The 15,937-nt window shown below is 42.2% G+C and overlaps 1 protein-coding gene across 1 annotated transcript in view; it reads left to right on the forward strand.

The window, feature by feature from the left end:
• The window catches only part of arhgap20 (Rho GTPase activating protein 20), a gene marked incomplete at its 5' end in the record, with an annotated part of 55,479 nt that extends 40,951 nt beyond the window's left edge, over positions 1–14,528 (forward strand). Inside the window, 7 exons of the mRNA XM_079254825.1 lie at positions 147–344; positions 3,550–3,740; positions 4,013–4,177; positions 5,188–5,297; positions 5,440–5,629; positions 11,512–11,623; positions 12,771–14,528. Coding sequence (XP_079110951.1) covers positions 147–344; positions 3,550–3,740; positions 4,013–4,177; positions 5,188–5,297; positions 5,440–5,629; positions 11,512–11,623; positions 12,771–14,389 — 2,585 coding nt within the window. The 3' untranslated portion in view covers positions 14,390–14,528. The remainder of the gene's footprint in view (positions 1–146; positions 345–3,549; positions 3,741–4,012; positions 4,178–5,187; positions 5,298–5,439; positions 5,630–11,511; positions 11,624–12,770) is intronic.
• Positions 14,529–15,937: the final 1,409 nt, after the last annotated feature.

A 15,937-nucleotide genomic window follows, 5' to 3' on the forward strand; every position in this document is an offset into this window, starting at 1 on the left:
CTGCTCAGTACTTCTGCTTTGTCGTTTCCTTTTGCCGGCATTGCCTCTAATTTCTCCTGCTTGCTTTTGGCTTCATGTCCACGATGCACACACTGTGCATACCAGACTCTCCACCTCTAACCTCTGGACTATGACCTTTCATTCAGGCCACGAGTTTCCCTTCAGCATTAAGATGAGTCACATTCGGGATGGCGGAAGCAGTTCTGGAGGAGTTGGGAGGGATCCGATGACTCCCACAGACAGCCCAGGAGTGCTGCTGCTGGACCAGTGCCTCCCTCCAGACACCCAGTGCCAGTTTATTCTCCGACCCAACAAGGTTATCCTGGGGTCATCACAGCTGATAGGTAAGCTATTCGCATGACGCTATAAGAAAACAGCAGCTTCATAAAACATAAAAATAAAGAACTTCTGCTGTAAAAATGGAGTATAAACCTTATTTTTTCTGAGTATTTCAGAAGCCAAATCTTAAAATCAAAATGTCCTTTAAGCTTCAAAAGTGACAACTTTTGGGTGAGACTTGTGACAAGACAGATGCACAACCGCTATTTACAGTACTTCTCTGCTTGTGGACCTTCCCACAGCGACAAAGGCTTCTGAACTATGTGCGTCTAAAGAAAGCTGTAAAGAATGTGAGTTTTCCTTTAACATGACAGCTGAGGTTTCTAAGCATGCAGTCACCGTGTCCAGAATCCATTCATAAATCTAATTCTCTTTGAAACCGCTAGAAGAAATATGAGGATACAGAAGTATTAATGCAGAACAGAAAGTACTTCCCAGAGTTTGTTCCTCTTACATAAACTCGACAGTGATAGGCTTACTCTGGTGTCGAGGAAGACTCAACAGGTGGACGAGGAAACAAGGAGAACAGTAGGGAGGGAGAATTTAACGGATGAGGGGTTACAGCAGGGGGCAGGACACACTGTGTATCAGAGTAAGAAAAACAGCCGACGGACAAAGAGGACGAAACCCCAGCAGGGACAGACGAGTGTGAGAATAGGAAGATGGAAAGTGAAAAGAGATGACACAGCTATTGAGTAAGTCTGAAGGCCAGCCGAGGTGAAGGAAAAAGAAACAGCCGACCTTGGCTGATAGAGAAAGAGGAATTCGCAGAGGGAGAAACCGAAAAGATGGTGCTCAAGCAAGGAACTGAGGCGGTGGGTGGTGAGGAAGGAAGAAAAACAAGATGACAGTGGACAGGAATGAGGACAAACTGCGGATACGGAGGATGGGATGGAAAAAAGGATGACATGAGGTTTTAGGGGGGAAAACAAGTTGTGGAGAAAAAGTGTGTGTTTTCCAGTCAAGGAGGCTCCAGTTTTGCCAACCACAGGCTTCGCCTCAGATTCCTTTGCTTCAAGCATAACAGTGTCTTACGTAATCACTCCATACCAGCCCGGTGGCCTTAGAGGACTAATTGCTCACCCTGAGCCCCAAAGCTAACGAATGCATGGTTTACTGGGCGGTAGCCAAGCAGAAGCCCCCTTTCACACCTTTTTAAATGGTCCTGTCATAAGTTCACTGACGTATTAGGGGGGGAAAACAAGCTTTTGTTTGCAGGACATTTTAAGCTTACTTCTTGTGTAAAAACCATCCCTTCGAAGCTTTCACACAGCAGATCAAATCTGAATTGTCTTTACCAGTCTTGCCAGATGTATTTTAATGCCTCTTCATAAGAAAACATGACATTTTTCACCTGCCCATACCTCTCATGTAGACCATTAACATAAGATGATTGGTGTTGCTTCCTCGTTCTCCTGCCCCAAAGCCACGCCATGCATACAGAGCTGTATGGACTTAACACCTGATGTACAGCGAGGTCATGTATTTTTGTCAGGGATGGTGAGGCATGCAGAGAAGAACCAGAACAGGCCAGTAACTTTGTTAATGTTGAACTTTCCTCCAGAGTGTATTTAGGCATGACGCCACAACAGGTTGTTAAATAATGAACTTCATACGAGCGATACTGTGTGTTTTCTGAGGGCTTTTTTGGCCACAAGACCCTTCCGTCAGTGAAAGAATCTATTGTTTGTTAGTAGAGGCCCACCCTTGGATAAAAATCACAACCCACCCTTAATATTAATGTTATTAATTCAAATCACCAATATAGCGTGTTTGAAAGATTTATTGCAGATTTGGCTAGTTAGTCAGGAATAATTAAATGACTTTTAAAAGATCAGTAAATTTGTTGGATATTTAGTTTCTAATATTTACTCAGATTACAGATTTTTGCAGACAAAATTAATATTTACCCTCTTTGTTGATTTTTTTTTTTTTTTTTTTTTTTTTGGGGGGGGGGGGGGGGGGGGGGATTAGAAATTAGAAGACTTAATAGCTACATTGTAGATATTTTTGTCACTAACTGACCATTTTCTGAAGTCATAATAACACGTTTATGACATGCTTCAGTTGAAATGGACTCAACAGCAGTTTCTTTTTCTAACATTTCCCAGAACCTCTATTTCACAGGTTAAATTTTTTTATTAGATGTGGAATGATCATGGTTGGCCTCTTTCAGGATCTGATGCGGTCAATAACCCTTAGAGAATACACACATGCAAACAATTGCATTCTCGGATCCTTATTTTTCTCATCTCCAGCTGGACCGCGAGCAGCTGGTGAGCTCCAGACCTCTCTTTTAGCCACAGTCTGACTGAAGTCACATGTCAAAATGGCCAATGTTGTTGCGCCACAGAACGTAACGATAGCTGTCCGGTTAACAACAGTGCTGAGAATACCGTAACCCGCATATCTGAGTCTGAACTTTCAGATCCTTCATCTCCTTTGCATTGTTGTTTACGTTATAAGGAGCTGAAATTAAGAACTTTGGCTCATCTGGCTTCTATCTAATGCCAACATAACATCTAGAACTTATTGAGCAAGAGCAAAAAGAGTTGAAACCCTCCACTTCTGAGTTACAGCTTCGTCTGAAGTTGAGCAGATGTATGATTAGAAGAGGCTTGATAAGCTTTCTGGAGTGACTTTAACCCTCATATCCGAAACGCTCACTGAGCAGCACATATTCAGGGGTGTGTATTGGCAAGAATCTGGCGATACCATACTGTATGTACCACAGTACAGGCCACCGTTTTCTTTACTACTAGTAAACACTGAACACTGTTGCATGCTTGGCATCAACTTACTGAGTAAGAACAGATGATCTACATTCCACAGCAGAATAAATAAAAAACGCTCATCTTTATGTATAAGATGAATAAAGACATGAAAATCTGCCTCGTCAGTAAAGATCAGTTGTTTGATAACAATTGATTCAGTGCTTTTGAATATTGGTATAATATTGTCTCACAAAATATTGCGATATTTTCATATATCAATATTTTCTTACACCCCTAGTACAAATTGTCAAAAAAACACATGTCAGAGCTTTTTTTCTCAGGTTTGGTAGAATATGATATAAAAATGTTATAAAACCATATTTGAGGCTGCATTTATGGAGTGATGTAGGATTTGTTCGATGTTCATTCTGCTATTCAACATTTATCACTGAAACAGCAACAGAAAACACAGCTCATCTCGTCCTCCCCCCCACAGAGCCTGGTCAGCAGAAGTCTTTCAAGAGAAAAAGGTCATTGATCAACTGGCCTTTCTGGAGAGGTTCCAGCACGCAGCTCGATGGTGTGCCTGTGTCCCCGACACTGATCTCCCCGACTCAGGGACGGCTGTTTGGGCGACCCCTGAGCTCCATCTGCTCTCCAGATCAAGGTCTTCCTAAGCCTGTTATGGTGAGCTGATTGGAGATCACTTGGGCCAGTAGTAGGACCTCCTCTTAATGGGTCACAGGAAGATTTTTGGGTGGACTGTGTTTGCATTAACAAAAGCAATTATATTGAAGCTTTTGCAAAAATATGGGACCATTTCTATTTTAAATGTGACTTAATTTCAGCCTTTTTTCTCATTTGTCTGAGGAGGTTTTTTTTTTTGTTTTTTTTTTTGTGGTTTTTTTTTACTTTCCCATGATTACTGACTGTTAATGGTCTTTTTGTCTTTCCTCCAGGACATGCTGGTGTTTCTATACCTGGAGGGGTCTTACACCAGAGGCATCTTCAGGCGGTCAGCCGGTGCAAAAGCCTGCCGGGAGCTTCGAGACAGGCTGGACAGCGGAACCGAGGACCCAGAGATCACACACCAGTCTGTGTTCGTCATTGCCACTGTCCTCAAGGTAACGCCCACAAACACACACACACACACACACACAGACAAATCTTCACCATCTCACCAGTTTGAAAGCCAGACAACAGAAAGCAGCCACGACTGATGTGTGTCCAAAGTCATCTAAGACCAGACAGGATAATCTGCCTCCGTGCAGCCAGGCAGGCGGCCAGTCACATTCACAAGGTGCAGCATTGTTTAGGATCCAGGCCAAAGAGCCACGGCTGTGCAAGGCATCCAGGGAGCAGCTCAGGTGTTTTTTGTTTGGTTTTTTTTTATTACACAGATGATCATCTTCCTCTGTGCTCTGCAGAAATGGGTCAGAAAATTAGTGAATTATAATTTTTTTTTTAAAAAAGTCCAACCTAGATTATTTTTTTCCTAAGAGAAAATGGTTCAGGATGAATTAATTTATTAAGTAAAAATTTAAATTTACCCTTTTTTATAATTATAAGATACTGTGTGAAAGTATGGTTTTAAGATTTAAAAAATGTCTGAATTCCACATTAATTTTTCCTCTTATTTCTATTATATGCTTGCAATAACACCTTTTGAGCACAATTGATATCAAAATGATGCAATGTAAAAATGATATAATTAACCAAAAGTTATTAAAAAGTTCATTTTAATCAAGGATTTGACTTTTTTATCCATTAGCAGGCCAAAAGAGTCACTCAGAACCACATAAATTAAATAAAGATTAAACTGATGACAGTTAAACACAAGTCAGAAGCTAGAAAATCAGTCATTTCCATTAAAAACGCTCCAGAATCGAGCCTGCATTTGTTCCAAAAGCATCTAACAAAGGTTTTCCAACAGAAAGAGGTCTAGTATGTTAATGGAGGTCTAGTATTCCTGTATGTAACCTGGATATAGAGACATTCCTGGCTGAAGATGAGAATGTTTTTCAAGTGAAATAACTAGAGAGAAAAAAAGACCAGGACTGTAATGTAACACTAATCAAGAAATTTATCTGTTAACAGTATCTTAACATAAAGTAAAAGACACTTTTGCATACAGGACTTCCTGCGAAACATCCCAGGCAGCATCCTGTGTGTGGATCTGTATGACCAGTGGATGGACGTGATGGAGGGGGAAGGAGGGGAGGAGAGGGTGCCAGCTGTCCAGAGGTAAGTGCTCTAAGTCCTAAAATGATCCATATTTCAGGTTGAAATCCTGCCTGTCCGCTCATTATTTCACAGTACACACACAAAAGGCTTCACTTTGAGCTAAAGCTGTGTTCCTCTCCATAACGGGTGTTATCTGCCACAGGTTGCTGGACCTCTTGCCCAGCGAGAATCTGCTGCTGCTGCGACACGTGATCGCTGTGCTGCACTGTATACAAGGCAGCGCCCACGACAACCAGATGAACGCCTTCAACCTGTCTGTCTGTATTGCTCCCAGCATGCTTTGGCCTCCAGCCCCAAGCTCCCCTGAGATGGAAGGGGAAGCCACGAAAAAGGTACGAAGAAGAATGTTAAAGTGTTTTGGACAGAAAGAAGAAAAAGATTGGCAGAAAAAACTGAAATGTTGGGATATAAACATATCCAACATGCATATTCAGTATGTTTGGTTTTATTCGCTGTAAAGATGTCAGTGTGGGTAGTTTGATGTGCCCTCCTTCTGCATGAAGGAGAGCTGCTGAGACGGAGGAATTTATCATTTCAGTGGAATTATATAGCATGGGTGTGTGTGGGCTGCACGGTGTGGTGTAGTGGTTAACTGTGGCCTTACAGCAAGAAGGTCACTGGTTCGAGCCTCAGCTGGTGGGAGGCTCGAAATAGTGGCCTTTCTCTGTGGGGTGTATGTGTGGGTTCTCTCTGGGTGCTCTGGCTTCCTCCCACCGTCCAAAGACATGCATGTTAGGTTAACTGGTTGCTCTAAATTGCTTCTAGGAGTGAGTGTGAATGGTTGCTTGTCTTTCTGTGGTGGACTGGGATTGACTAGCGCCCTGTTCAGGCTGTTCTCTGCCTCTCAGCCAATGATTGTTGGGATTGGCTCCAGCCTCCCCACGACCCTTAATTAGACTAACCGGTTCAGAAAAGTGTGTTTGTGCTGTGAGGTTTTATAAAACCCACAGAGCCAAGCAGACAGATGTTTTTTTTAATATTGAGGTGTCATTGACACAGGTACACACACACACACACACACACACACACACACACACACACACACACACACACACACACACACACACACACACTTCAGTTGCATTTATAATCCATTCATTACAATCAAATTGCAATATAATTCACTTCATTATAAGCATCAACTCCCAGTTCAGTTTAATTCATTAGAATACAAATAATTTCAATTTAATCTATTTTGTTTGAGTTTATTTTAATCTAGTTTATTCCAGATTTATCTAATTTATAATTATCCAATTTATTCCAATTCATTATAAACAAATTTATTCCCATTTAGTCAGGGTAAGTATTCCAGTTCAGTCAAATTTATGATTAATTTAATTTCAATTTAATCCAGTTTTCATCTAATTTCTTCTAGTCTATTTAGAGTCCTGCTCCTTTTTGGAGTTCAGATCAGTTCACTTTAGTCAAATTTAGGATAATTTTATTTACATACGCCAATTCCTGAATAATGTAGCTGAAAAAAGTCAATAAATCATGTTTGGTTCCCATCCTGAGCGTGATCGGGATGCAGAACAGAGCAAGAATAAACCTCCAGCAGAACCAGACCCCAGGAGCTCGCACTCTGCCTCAGCTGGCTTTTTGGGAGAAAATACGACAGTCGCACAAACAACGTGACAAAAACAACACATTTTCCATATATGTTCAGTCTATATAATATTTCTTAAGAAACTTTCAGCCATATTCTTCCGAAACATTCACATAATTGCCTGGAAATATATTCAGCACGTCTTGAATTATGAAAGCAGGAGGAACCTGCTTAGCGATGGGCGGAACAGGAGCTGGAATAGTTTTCTTGTAGACTCGTGGATTCCTGGGAGTCTGAAAGTAGCGCCTTACTTTCTCCCCTATGTCTTGGTCAGCCAGCGTAACCTGAAAGGGCTTATTTCTCCAGGCAGCTGCTGCAGCCAGCAGAAGCCACCTCGCCCACCACAAACCATCATGTAGTCTGGAGGAACAATCCAGCACGCATACCTTGTTGACCGGTGGCCCATGTGGAAAGTTTTTGTGTTGCAAATCGTCTCTGTGGGTGGCTAATTAGCCTATTTTTTCCAAATGTGTGTGAAAATGTGTGTGTTCATACTAAAATGGTTGAGATTCATTGAGAAAACATGCAAAGAATTTCCTACAGAATCCTGACACTGAGCATGTGTGTGTTTCTGTGTGGACAGTCATGTCACCAAACACACATTTTTCTTTTTTTGTCCACACACACACATTCATACTTGTCAGCACAAAAATCCTCAACACCCACAAATACCAAAAAGATCTGGTTTCACAAATACTCCCCTGATGAAGCTTTTCTGCTTCCATACTGCATGTTTTTATATCTGCTCTGAGCCTCGGCTGCATTTTTCTGGGGAAAGAAAAAAAAAAACACAAAAAAATGAGGATCTTACAAAATAACAAAGTGAGATTTGAAAACTTCCACCATGCAGTCGGACTTGTTGGCTGGTCTTCAGCCTTGTCTGGTGAATGCAGAGTTTTAGCGGACTGGGTTTTGGACCAGTGTCCTTTTCTCTTCCAAGCATCATATAATTTGGATGTTTTCGTCTTCACTTGGATAAGTAGGAGCTTCTGAGGTAAACGCAGCTTTAGTTTGTGTGTAGTTTGTTTTCTGCTCATGTCTGGTTCCTAAAACGCAAACCAAACCCTAACTTTTGTTTTGCTCTTTTAAGTTCACCTGACTTCCAAACATGACTGAAACCGAGAGGTGGTCCTCACCCTGAGAAATCACCTCTGCATATTGTTATTACTCCACTTTATATCTTGTTGTACTGCAACACTGTAGTAGATTTTATTGTCTTTGCGAACACCGTGTTTTTAGCAGCTTGGACGCTCTGTTCTCTTCTTTCTTTATCTTTTCTCTTTCCTTGTTTTTTCTTTCTTCTCATTTTCTTTTCTTTCTTTTCTCTTTTTCTTTTCCCATGTCAGGTCCAGTGCTGCTATATCAAGTCAAATGATGATTTCAATAGAAATAATAATAAAAATATTTAGAATATCAAGGGCAGCCATATATATGACATGTCTCCCTTGACAGAGCAAATCTGTCTGGCAAAAATATGGCACGCAGATTGCTGTTGTACTGTATGCTGTGATGCTGGTTAGGTCTGGTTAAAAAGAAAAAAAAAAAAGACCTCTAACTGCATATTCACACATGCGCTAACTGTGTGTGTGTGTGTGTGTGTGTGTGTGTGTGTGTGTGTGTGTGTGTGTGTGTGTGTGTGCTTCCTGTCCTGCTCTAGTATTTTATACTGTGACGGTTCCAGTTGTGTTTGTGTAGCAGGCAAATATTTTGTGAATGGTACATAGCATTCAGATGATACACTTCCTGTTCTTTTTTTCTGAATGGTTTAAAACAATGTTAAGAAAACATCCTACTTAGGTGAAGAAGAAGGAACAGTTGTGAACTGACTGTTGACGGACAGATGGGTGAAAGTGTCCTGGATGCCCACAGGCTTTTTCCAACAGTGCTTTGTAACATCACGTAGCAGCCCTCACTGACTGACAGGGAGGAATGCTGGTGAAGCCATTGAAAGGAGTGGCAGGGAAGGCGACAAAGTGGAATAAAAGACAGACGTGACACATTTCTGATCTTTTTTTTTTTTTTTCCACTTTTACGGTTTCAAAATGGTAAAAAAAAAATGAAAGTTGGTTAAAGCACCTTGCATGATTAACTGATAAGCTGGAATAACTAGCTTTACAGTCAATATTCTGCTTGTACATAGACTTTTTATTCCCTTTTTACAGTTAATTTAATGATAGGCATACAAAATCTAATATTCAATGTGCTTCTTGCATACATTTCCCAGTTTGTGTCCCGCATTTGTAGCTGCATTGCAAGTCACATGATCAACCCATCCCTGTCCTATTTCTGTTCCAGGCCTTTTTATTTTAACTCCATTAACATACAGGGCTCGTTTACAGCACGATTAAATGTTTGCTTGCAAACACTCTTGCTCGGGAATGAGACAGTGGAATGTCACTGTGCAGATGGATGTCACAAAAAGGCAACAGTCACTGAAGTTATCTACCCTTTAATCCAAAACACTCTTAGTCTTGTGAAGATGATTGATGGGTTTCACGCCCCCTCAAGCAAATCACTGAGATGCCTTTGTGTATTTTCTTTTAGAGAAGGCAGATGGTAAAGAAGATGTTGCATATAGTCAAGCTGCAGACTTAAGTGTCAGCCATTGTTTGAGTACAGTTTAGGAGGGATTAAACAGTTGAGACACATGTGTTCATATCTGTGTGCTGCAGGCAATGGAAAGCAGATCAGTTCATGAATATTTAAAGTAATATCTGAGCCATGTGCAGCACTTACTAACAAATATGGAGTCTGGGTAGAGCTTATGCAGCAGCAGAATATACAAGACCAAGAGCAACAAGTTGCATTTGTTCTGCAGCAACAGCTGTGTAACTAAACTACTGGAGCTCATTAAGTTGTAACTGAGCCTAGCTCATTACCCAATAATTTGTCAGGTAAAAGTGAGCAAATAGACAATGACTTGTAGTTCTTTAGGGAGAAAAAAAAGGGTTTTCTTCTCCAGCAATGGCACATGGCAGAATGTTTTTACTCTTTCATGCTGAAATGTGTAAAATTATGCAGATGTTGTTGCGAGCTGGCGCAGCATTTACAGATGTGGCCTTTCTGTTTGCATACGGAGAAGAAAATAAAAATGATGTATGTTTGTCACAGAGGCACAGAGATGGCGGGAGAAGCGAAAGAAAACTCGAATACATAAACATGATGGGTGGATTTTAGTGGAAATTTTCCACAGCTGGAAAGTCTCCAGTATTTCCAAGCAGCTCTGGTGTTTGCTGACTATTTTGTGACGGAAGACGTCATCCGTGTTTAGTGAATTTTGTCTGTTTAGTTTAAAAGGCGGCGTCTTCAGACAAGTTTTGGGATTTGTTTGAAGACAGATTCCAACTGCGCTGATAGTACTCGTACAGCGCAGTTGGCATGTTTCAATACTTAATCTTGTTGGAATGTCGACTCTTTTAAGTAAACAGAAAATGTGATTCTGTCTTTACCTCCAAATATCTGCACAAAAGTGTTCTTCAAAACAGGTAGTACACCAACCAGGAAGCTACAAAAAAAAAAACATTTCCAGTGATAGACATTCAGGTGAACGTTGTCATATAATTTCAACGTGACATTACGCAGGACAGTGAGGAGGGAGTTGCAGGAGATGGAGAGGTCGGCAGTTTCACCGTCACCGTGGAATGCAAATACTCCTGGAAAGCTGACGTCAGCACAGCATAAACATTTCTAAAGATGATCACCCAAAAAGATCCCACCAATTTTTAACACCCATTTGAAACCACTGCTACAAATGTATTTGGGTCATAGCTTTAAAGTAGCATCCAGGTGATAAAGTGCAATGAAAATCTAAGTTATCTCACAACTGAATTCATTAAACTTTAACTAAACAATGATTTGATTTCAGTTTTCTACAGAAAGTTGGAAACCAAAGTGTATTTGTGTTCAATATGGTCTTTTTTTCCATACATAGGAAAGACTACCAGATATGTCATTTTAAAACTAAACAACTATATTGTTCTTGATGAAGAATGTAGGTTTGTGTTGTCAGTGGTAATTATTATTTCCATCTCGTAATATGGTCTGAGTTGTCCCCTAGTGGAGTCCTCGGGTAAAACATATACTGGCATTTAGTTGCAGCCTCATCAAAGCCAGTTGTCTGGATGATTCGGTGGTTTAAAGAGAGGTAAATCTCTGATAAACTTGTGTTTAAATACAAAATTTAAAAAACAAAATAAAAAATAAAAAAAACATGCCATAAGGCTCTGTAATTATAAGATAAATGGAAGCATTTTTTGTTCTTAATTGTACAAGAACATCCAGTACCAGGTAGGATAAAGATAACATCTTCCAAGAGTAATAGACACACTCCACATAGGTATTAAATGTTTGATCCAGCAGTTTGTGAGTTTATTCATCAGGTTGTGCCGACACTCTCAGAAACTACATGTTGGCTAAATGCCTGCTGAACTTTGGCTGCTTCCCTGAGGAACTGATGCAACAACCTTTACATAAGCAGAGTACGTCATGCAACTGCAAATCGGTAAAAGAAACAGAAGTGTCAGCAGCTGCGGGAGCATAATAAAAAGGCAAATGTGTTTTAATGTGAATGACTTTATAATTTAACCAGGCGGTGCTTTTTCCCTGCAGGTGTGTGAACTTGTTCGCTTCCTCATCGAGAACTGCAGCAGCATCCTGGGAGACGTCACCTCGCTCTTCAGAGCCTTCAGCCAGAAGAGCAGCAGCAGCGATCATGGATCTGGTAAGGACAGAGTTGAAAGATGAGGAGGAGATTACACAGAGGGTAGCAGTACCCAGTCCCAGTTACTGCCTACAAGTTGGTTTTTCTGTACCCCAAAAGTAAGGTGTCTGGAATAATTATTATATAGAACCTTAACAGGGGGGTAATATGAATAGCTAGAGGTCCGAAACGCAATGATTCCCCCCAAAAAATGGGTAACTTATACTGGAAAAACATGGTTAGGACCAAGTGGAGGAAATGGGCTGGGTTAAAAGTTAAAAGTTCATCCCTAAAAGTAGTTCTACTAAACTTTGGCAAAGATTGGCTCCTAATGAACGCTGATTCAGCATCCATCTTGCATCCTAGCTCGACTCTGAGCTCTCTCCAGCCAGTAAAAGTCAGCCTGATGTCCACTCTAATGTCCATTCTCTTTCTTACCTCTCAACCTTCCGATAACATCTGTTTTGGCTTTTTTAAAAAAAAATAAATAAATCAGCCATCTTGTGCATTCAAAACAGTGTGTTGATATCCAGCATGTGTTGCGGTGCATAAAGCTGTAAAATGATGCAGCAAGAAAAAGCCTTGAGATGCACCTGGGCAACAATTAATCCTGGAATGTAAATTATAACCAAAACAAGACAGAAACAAATATTTTATTCATACTTTTGTTATTGTTACGTCAATGCTTAGACTTGACCGGAAACTGACTGATTTCAGACATCAGCGTTTCAACATAAGACTGTAAACGAACCTGAAAAATGACTCGTAGCTTCCCTTTCTGACAAATGAGTTGCATTCAGTGAGGTGGGTTGAGGCTGACTGGCTCTCTGTCTGGCTCCTTCAGTCCTGTTGATTGGGGTCAGCAGATTGACCTGCAGTCATTTCAGTGACTGGCAAGGTCACAGGTGCTGATTAAATCACCACTGAATCTCTTCATTCATGCGCCGCACTAATTTTCCTCCCGGTGCTGTAAATAACCAGCAGAGGTCAAGGAGCGCACAGCAGGATGATGCTTTGTCCTCTGTTCTCCACATCTCCAGCAGATAACTGAGACTTTGTTCATTCATCTGCTGCAGTCAACAATCTTGGTTTCTCTCAGAATCTTCTTTTTTTTTTTTTTTTTTATCTTTCAGAAAAATTTTTTAATCCTTTGATCTTTCCGCCCCAGATGTGTCGTCCTTCCAGATGAACGACTCATCCTACGACAGTCTTGAGAACGAGCTGAACGACGATCCGGAGTCTCCCTACCAGGAACAGCTGCCGCTTTGTGATAAAGATAAGCCTGACAGCCGCAGCCGCGACTCTGTCATAACCCTCAGCGATGGTGATCCGGATCCGGATCCTGACGCAGACCTCTTACTGCAGCTCCCCCCTCTGGCAAGGCCGAGGAGGTTCAGCCCCGCGGTGCGGCAGCCTCGCACCCGCCAGGCCAACGGCTCATCCCAGGGTCCCCGAAGGCTGAGGAGGAGTTCAGAGCCTGCCTTGGCTTTAGCAAGCACACCATCCTCAAGCAACATGCCCGTTAATGCTGAGGACCACCACCTCCCTGCGAGGAAGGCAAGCTATGACGCTGCCATGGAGGGGGGGGAGGAGGAGGACGAGGTCTTTCTGGAGCAGGGCCTGAACCGGTTGCAGCTGAAAGAGGACGGAAAAGATGAAAAGAGAGGAGCCAAACTCCAGAGCGGTGGGAGGAGGAAGGTGAAACACGCACCTCCGCCTCCACTGCGACTGGATGCCAGCTGTTCCAGTCTGTCGTCACCGGCAACCTCGCCAACAGGCTCCTCCCTCAGCTCTTTAGACTCCGCCTTTTCACAGTACTCAACTGACTACGCAACGAATGGAGCAGTGCTGCAGCAGTCGCCCAGAAACTCCCCTCCTCAGAGGGAAGCTCTGCCTCATTATCAGCAATCCGCCCCGCCTGCTCGGACCAGCCAAACCACACACTCACATGGCCTCCACCCTAACACGTGGCTTAAGAAGGACCGCAGTCTGTCGCTTCGGCAGCCTGAAGGTGGACGCACAGAGGACCTGCCTGTCGTAAATGGAAACTCTTATCCAACCAGTAATGGTCACAGTGCCGCTACACAGGAAGCTGCGGTGAGGAATCAGAACTGCCAGCAGAGATCTAGCAGCCCTCCGTCCTATCAGCAGGCTCTGCTGCAGCTGCAACGCCACCGCTCTCCCTTCTACAGGGGGGCAGAGAAACCTCTGACAGTCAAAGAGCTGAGGCAGCTTAATGACCAGACCGGCGTCTTCAACAAGCGCCTGAACCCAGCCTCCCATAACAACCCCAAGACACCGCTGGGGAGCGAGTGTGTGCAGCCTCCACAGGGCGTTTTCTATGGACAGAACGCCACCACTCTGGTCCTACAGAGACCAAAATCCCACTCTCTAACCCCGACTGTGGAAAGTCATAAAGAGAGAAAGACTCTTCCCCGCCGAGCGTCTGAACCTGCCAAGGTCTTAGCGAACTCTGACCCTTCCACGAGCCTCACCTTGGACAGGTCTCGTGCTCTTAAACATCAGCCGCAGGACAGACTGAGAGCGCCAGATGTGGGGCCCAGCCATGGCAAGACGAAGCTCTGCCTGTCTCCCTCCGCCACCCGCGCCGTAAGGGACTACTTTTCCTCGCAGAATCAGGTGGATGCAGACACCTGCCGCCAGAGGAGTCAGGAGGTTGCACTCGCTATTGTGCAAAGTAAGAAGGAGTGGCAAAGCAGGCGGTGCAGCGACCCGCGGCTGGAGGACTTTGAACAGCTGTTTTTTGCAGAAGAGTCATATGTGTAAATAAAAACTTTGTACAGACAAATTGTAAATAGGAGGCAGACTTAAATCTGATATGTTCATTTGCCATACAGCTTTTATTGTTGCGAATATATTCTACCATTATACATGCTTGTTTTTTTATTGCGGGGGGGGAGTGTTGCGGATTACTGTAATGGTATTTCAGAGATTAAAAAGGTACTGATTTTTCCCTGCTTGCTGCATCATAAATAGTGCTCAACAAAACTTCAGAGATTGCTGCACCAAAAACCCTCAAGTAATTTACAGTTCTCCCCCAAGAAGTTGAAAAACAGACAAATTTGATAACTAAATTATTTAACTTGTGCTTTAGTTAAAGTCATTTTCCTTTTATCCTTATTTTCCCTCTGAATGTCATTTTGCATCTTCAGCACACAGAGAAACCCTGGAAGAGTTTTCCAGAAATAATAAAAAAAAAAAGGACAAAGAGTCTTTTTAACGGTGGAAACTTGTAAAGTGTGTATAAAAGTAGATTTTTACAGCTCCTAACGCCAGTAGAAAACACACAACTGGCTTGTTTAACGGCTTTAAAACAGTAAAAACATTGAGCTCAATCTGCTTGAAAATGTAGACACCTGCAGTGTTTTCCTCTGTGCTGCTGCGAGAGGAAAGTTAGAACATCGATGTTCTTGTACATACTTATTCCTTTAAACCATGGTGGTCCAGCTCTGGTGCTCAAAGGCTGCAGTCATTCGGGTTTTAGGTGTCTTCCTGCTCCAACAGACCTCATTCAAATTAAATGGCTCTTGTGAGTTGATTTAATTCTGCTCATGCATGTTGATCCATTAATCTGATTCAGGTGCGCTGCAGCAGGAAATGTCCATAACCTGCAGGATGGTGGCCCTCGAGGACCGACTTTGCACCCCCCCGCCAACATTTTTATTTATTTATTTTTTAACCCAGATGCTTTTATTACAGGAATTATTCCTTTTTCCTAGAGTGAATCGGTGCATCAGCGGAGCTGGTTATTATTTTCTTTCCACATACCCCTCTGTCTGAGCAGTGCTGGTTTGCGTCTGAGTGACTGGAGGTGGAGGGAAGGCTGTCGCCATGTGTGTGTTTGTGTGGAAGAAAGCCAGAAGATTGATTATGATGGGATTTTCTTATGGAAAATTGTGAGAAAACCTTTGCCGGTGAGGCTGAAACATTTAGCTGTTAAAGCACTTCATTATTTTCAGTAAGAAACTCTTATCTGTGTGTGTGTGTGTGTGTGTGTGTGTGTGTGTGTGTGTGTGTGTGTGTGTGTGTGTGTGTGTGTGTGTGTGTGTGTGTGTGTGTCGCCAGTATTTCATGTTTTGTCCATAATTTGATCCTTTTTGTCTGTGATGCGAACATGGCAGTGTTTATTTTTACACAACTTCATTAATGACCTTATCTCACTGAGTATTCATCTAATGAAAAGTACAATTACTGATTTATTAGTAGCACAATAATTAATAAACAGTGTTATTTTGCATAACTGTTCTCACAGAATAACGACATTGTCATCTTCAGTGCTGTCTTAAAAATTTTTTATCCTCTTTTTATTCTAAT

Source organism: Telmatherina bonti (genome assembly GCF_933228915.1).
Source record: "Telmatherina bonti genome assembly, chromosome: 15".
NCBI lineage: Eukaryota > Metazoa > Chordata > Actinopteri > Atheriniformes > Telmatherinidae > Telmatherina > Telmatherina bonti.